Source organism: Oncorhynchus nerka, linkage group LG2 (assembly GCF_034236695.1).
Source record: "Oncorhynchus nerka isolate Pitt River linkage group LG2, Oner_Uvic_2.0, whole genome shotgun sequence".
Taxonomy (NCBI): domain Eukaryota; kingdom Metazoa; phylum Chordata; class Actinopteri; order Salmoniformes; family Salmonidae; genus Oncorhynchus; species Oncorhynchus nerka.
In genome coordinates, this window is record NC_088397.1 from 13,456,753 (window position 1) to 13,462,769 (window position 6,017).

At 47.3% G+C, this 6,017-nt stretch overlaps 1 protein-coding gene across 1 annotated transcript in view; it reads right to left on the reverse strand.

Moving 5' to 3' along the window:
- tmeff2b (transmembrane protein with EGF-like and two follistatin-like domains 2b) overlaps positions 1-4,925 on the reverse strand; it is a 10,698-nt gene extending 5,773 nt beyond the window's left edge. Inside the window, exons 1-3 of the mRNA XM_065023403.1 lie at positions 4,832-4,925; positions 4,034-4,381; positions 2,729-2,829 (exon numbers count right to left, since the gene is read on the reverse strand). Coding sequence (XP_064879475.1) covers positions 2,729-2,829; positions 4,034-4,214 — 282 coding nt within the window. The 5' untranslated portion in view covers positions 4,215-4,381; positions 4,832-4,925. The remainder of the gene's footprint in view (positions 1-2,728; positions 2,830-4,033; positions 4,382-4,831) is intronic.
- Between the last annotated feature and the right edge of the window lie 1,092 nt (positions 4,926-6,017).

The window sequence follows — 6,017 nt, forward strand, 5'->3', positions numbered from 1 at the left end:
TATAAAATCCATGTACACAAACAACAAGTGTGCGGTTAAAATTGGCAAAAAACACACACATTTCTTCACACAGGGTCGTGGGGTTAGACAGGGATGCAGCTTAAGCCCCACCCTCTTCAACATATATATCAACGAATTGGCGCGGGCACTAGAAAAGTCTGCAGCACCTGGCCTCCCCCTGCTAGAATCCGAAGTCAAATGTCTGATGTTTGCTGATGATCTGGTGCTGCTGTCACCAACCAAGGAGGGCCTACAGCAGCACCTAGATCTTATGCACAGATTCTGTCAGACCTGGGCCCTGACAGTAAATCTCAGTAAGACCAAAATAATGGTGTTCCAAAAAGGTCCAGTCACCAGGACCACAAATACAAATTCCATCTAGACACTGTTGCCCTAGAGCACACAAAAACTATACATACCTTGGCCTAAACATCAGTGCCACAGGTAACTTCCACAAAGCTGTGAACGATCTGAGAGACAAGGCAAGAAGGGCATTCTATGCCATCAAAAGAAACATAAATTTCAACATACCAATTAGGATTTGGCTAAAAATACTTGAATCAGTCATAGAGCCCATTGCCCTTTATGGTTGTGAGGTCTGGGGTCCGCTCACCAACCAAGACTTCACAAAATGGGACAAACACCAAATTGAGACTCTGCACGCAGAATTCTGCAAAAATATCCTCCGTGTACAACGTCTAAAACACCAAATAATGCATGCAGAGCAGAATTAGGCCGATACCCACTAATTATCAAAATCCAGAAAAGAGCCATTAAATTCTACAACCACCTAAAAGGAAGCGATTCACAAACCTTCCATAACAAAGCCATCACCTACAGAGAGATGAACCTGGAGAAGAGTCCCCTAAGCAAGCTGGTCCTGGGGCTCTGTTCACAAACACAAACACACCCTACAGAGCCCCAGGACAACAGCACAATTAGACCCAACCAAATCATGAGAAAACAAAAAGTTAATTACTTAACACATTGGAAAGAATTAACAAAAAAACAGAGCAAACTAGAATGCTATTTGGCCCTAAACAGAGAGTACACAGCGGCAGAATACCTGACCACTGTGACTGACCCAAAATTAAGGAAAGCTTTGACTATGTACAGACTCAGTGAGCATAGCCTTGCTATTGAGAAAGGCCGCCGTAGGCAGACATGGCTCTCAAGAGAAGACAGGCTATGTGCTCACTGCCCACAAAATGAGGTGGAAACTGAGCTGCACTTCCTAACCTCCTGCCCAATGTATGACCATATTAGAGATACATATTTCCCCAGATCACACAGATCCACAAAGAATTCGAAAACAAATCCAATTTTGAAAAACTCCCATATCTACTGGGTGAAATTCCACAGTGTGCCATCACAGCAGCAAGATTTGTGACCTGTTGCCACGAGAAAAGGGCAACCAGTGAAGAACAAACACCATTGTAAATACAACCCATATTTATGCTTATTTATTTGATCTTGTGTCCTTTAACTATTTGTACATTGTATATATATATGTATATATATATATATATATATATATATGTATATATATATATATATATATATATATATATGACATTTGTAATGTCTTTACTGTTTTGAAACTTCTGTATGTGTAATGTTTACTGTTCATTTTTGTTGTTTTTCACCTTATATATTCACTTTGTATGTTGTATACCTCACTTGCTTTGGCAATGTTAACACATGTTTCCCATGCCAATAAAGCCCTTGAATTGAATTGAATTGAATTGAGAGAGAGAGAGAGAGAGAAAGAGAGAGAGGGGGAGAAAGAGAGAGAGAGGGGGGGAGATATATAGAGAGAGGGGGAGAGAGAGAGAGAGGGGGGGAGAGAGGGGGAGAGAGAGGGGGAGAGAGAGAGAGGGGGAGAGAGGGGGAGAGAGGGGGAGAGAGAGAGAGAGAGAGAGGGGGGGGGAGAGGGGGAGAGGGGGAGAGAGGGGGGAGAGAGGGGGAGAGAGAGGGGGGGAGAGAGAGAGAGAGAGGGGGAGAAAGAGAGAGAGAGGGGGAGAGAGAGAGAGAGAGAGAGGGGGAGAGAGAGAGAGAGATAGGGGGTGGGAGAAAGAGAGAGGGGGGGAGATATAGAGAGAGAGGGGGAGAGAGAGAGAGAGAGGGGGAGAGAGAGGGGTGGAGGGGGAGAGAGAGAGAGGGGGAGAGAGAGAGTGAGAGAGAGAGGGGAGAGAGAGAGGGGGGAGGGAGGGGGAGAGAGAGGGTGGAGAGAGAGAGAGAGGGAGAGAGAGAGAGGGGGAGAGAGAGAGAGGGGGAGAGAGGGGGGGAGAGAGGGGGAGAGAGAGAGAGAGAGAGAGAGAGAGAGAGAGAGAGGGGAGAGAGAGAGAGAGAGAGAGGGAGAGAGAGAGAGACAGAGAGAGACAGCTTTCATTGATATGTTAAACTGAAATATATTGATGTATATCTTCAGCAACCACAATAGTGTTTCATATCTGCTTCTTTATGGCAGACATTCATGGAGATGTACTGATGTTGCTTATTTTACAAATTGTACAAATTGGTATGAACACTGTGTGTGTGTTTGTGTGTAATAAATAGGAGCAATGTGACTGGTGTTGCAACACAGAGAGGCTTTGTCCACTCAGAGTAAAAATACAAGATGACAGAGATGCCTCAAAGCAAAGAGAGAGAGAGAAAATAGGGAAGAAGAGACAGAGAGAAAGAAAGAGAAACACAGAGAGAGAGAGAGAGAAAGAGAGATGCTTACCTTAAAGTCACAGACGCAGGTCATGGTCTCTGCTATCTTTAGACACTCCCCGTCATACTGACAGGAGTCTGTGTCACACTGGAAGTCTCTCTCCTCTGAATCTACACAGAGAGAGATAGAAGGAGGATCAACCATAGATCCATAATGGCTCTCTGAGGACCCACCATGGATCCAACATGTCTTCCAGTGGCCTTGTTCACGCTCCACTGGAGCCCAGGGCTGTGGTAACTGCTGCCTGTGTGTGTCTAGCCTACGGTGTGTCCTCTGTAAAACAGATGGTGGGGCCAGAACAGCAGCACCATTACTGGGGTATTTTTACTTCCCGTTCATTTCTGTCTCTCTCCTCCAAAGAACGGGGGAGCGAGGAGGAGGAGAGGAACAGAGGAGAGTAGGAACGACCACATTTTGTGAAGGACACACAGGGCTGGAAGAGGAGGAGGAGAGGAACAGAGGAGAGTAGGAACGACCACATTTTGTCCTGAGTCCAGCTGAGGAGAGGTTTCTTCACTCTATCTCCTACTCGAATATATCTATTCAACCTTTAAACTAGGAAGCTCCAGAGTTATAAACAATTGTTTTTTCAACAGAGAGCTCAACATGTGGATTGGGGTGTGTGTCTGTTAGCCTACTTGTTACAAGATGAGGTTGCAATGGGGTTGTATGTAATTGTGTCCTATAGAGGGATCCAAATAGGAGAATCAGTCCTACTGCCTATTACCAACCCACTCCTCAGTCAGACAGATCACACCAACCCACTCCTCAGTCAGACAGATCACACCAACCCACTCCTCAGTAAGACAGATCACACCAACCCACTCCTCAGTAAGACAGATCACACCAACCCACTCCTCAGTCAGACAGATCACACCAACCCACTCCTCAGTAAGACAGATCACACCAACCCACTCCTCAGTCAGACAGATCACACCAACCCACTCCTCAGTCAGACAGATCACACCAACCCACTACTCAGTCAGACAGATCACACCAACCCACTCCTCAGTCAGACAGATCACACCAACCCACTCCTCAGTAAGACAGATCACACCAACCCACTCCTCAGTCAGACAGATCACACCAACCCACTCCTCAGTAAGACAGATCACACCAACCACCTCCTCAGTAAGACAGATCTCTCCCACTCCTCAGTCAGACAGATCCCTCCCACTCCTCAGTCAGACAGATCCCTCCCACTCCTCAGTCAGACAGATCCCTCCCACTCCTCAGTCAGACACAACTCTCATTAACATTTCACCTTCATGTATCTACACTTCCTGCAAGTCAACACGTGTTGTTGTTGTTTACCAGAGCAGTTCCAGCCGGTAGGAGTCTGACAGTGGCTGAGGGAAGCGGTGGGAAACGCTTGGAACGGTCTCATCTGTATCCACATCACAACCGTCATGGCAGCGAGCCAAACCCGGTCAAACCTTGTCCATATCCACGACGGAGGGCGTCTGCGCTCGTGACGCCCCGCTTGGAGATGCATCTCATGGGCAGGAGTTGCACACTCTCTCCGGTGGCTTTTGGTCTGGGATGGAGGTCAGCCGAGTGAGAACACACATTTTCCGACACCGAGGGCGTCTGCGGTGCGGAGTCCCGGCAGCGGCTATACAGGTCTGAGTTGCTGCTGGTGGGTTGAAATGGTCCGATGCGCTGTGTGAGAGAGAGAGAGAGAGAGAGAGAGAGAGAGAGAGAGAGAGAGAGAGAGAGAGTGAGGAGAGAAAGAGAGAGAGAGAGAGAGAGTGAGGAGAGAAAGAGAGAGAGAGAGAGAGAGAGAGAGAGAGAGAGAGAGAGAGAGAGAGAGAGAGAGAGAGAGAGAGGAGAGAAAGAGAGAGAGAGAGAAAGTGAGGAGAGAAAGAGAGAGAGAGAGAGAGAGAGAGAGAGAGTGAGAGAGAGAGAGAGAGAGAGAGAGTGAGAGAGAGTGAGGAGAGAAAGAGAGAGAGAGAGAGAGAGAGAGAGAGAGAGAGAGAGAGAGAGAGAGAGAGAGAGAGAGAGAGAGAGAGAGAGAGAGAGAGAGAGAGAGAGAGAGAGAGAGAGAGAGAGAGAGAGAGAGAGAATCCTTAAATGAAACTCTTCTAATCGTGCCGTTGAGCCAGTACTCACTACACGACTGTTTGGCAGTAGCTTGTAACTCTTCAGATGGTTTCCTCTTGGTGTCACTGTCACTCAGTGAAAATGTGATAATGTCTGTGATGTCTGCGACTAGTTGCCTTGCAGGGGAGGAGGTGCCAAGGATATCCTAGAACACCGATTGGTTTACGAGATGGGTGTGAATGTGTGTGTGTGTGTGTGTGTGTGTGTGTGTGTGTGTGTGTGTGTGTGTGTGTGTGTGTGTGTGTGTGTGGTACCGAAATGTGCGTTATGGCTCACGTGACGCGCGTGGGGGGTCTGTGTAGTGGCACAATTGTTCAATTGACTTAGCTCCCACCAAAACCGGTTGTCGAAATTCAATTAAGCCACTGAATCTCGTGAAACATGTTTTCTCTGGGCAGCTGGAATACAGAAATAAAACAAAGAGTCACTCAGACTGGCCCCTGGTTTTAAACTTCCATATCGTATCAAACGCAGCTGGCTCCAGCGCATCACAATCAGGGATATTAACACTTCCATCACACACACGCACGCACGCACGCACGCACGCACGCACGCACGCACGCACACACACACACACACACACACACACACAGATCTTTTTCTGCATCTGCGTTAAATCAGATAATAGTGTCTAACTTCTCAGTTGAGAGGGAGGGAATATGTAGGTGCCTGGATCTATTTCTCTCTTCTCCTCAGGTCTCCAATTCACTTCTCACTGTGGTTTCTGTGTGTGTGTGTGTGTGTGTGTGTGTGTGTGTGTGTGTGTGTGTGTGTGTGTGTGCGTTTGTATGAAGCACAATCCCCTCTTTGTGTGAGTTCACAGTCTGGAACGAATTGGTAACACTGGAGCCCACAGATAACCCCAATTAACCATCCGTGGTGTAGAGAAGGTCACACACACACACACACACACACACACACACACACACACACACACACACACACACACACACACACACACACACACACACACACACACACACACACACACACACCTGTGTCCTGATGATATAATCGTATTGCATGGTTTTATCCAGACACACAAAGAGCCAAACAGGAAGAGGAGATATCATGCTATCACATGTAAATCACTCACATCAAGTTTATAAAGTTCCCCTCTATATCTATTTCCCCCTTACCCCTCCCCCTCTCTCTTCTTCTCCCATCTCCCTCCCTCTCTCTTCTTCTCTCCTCT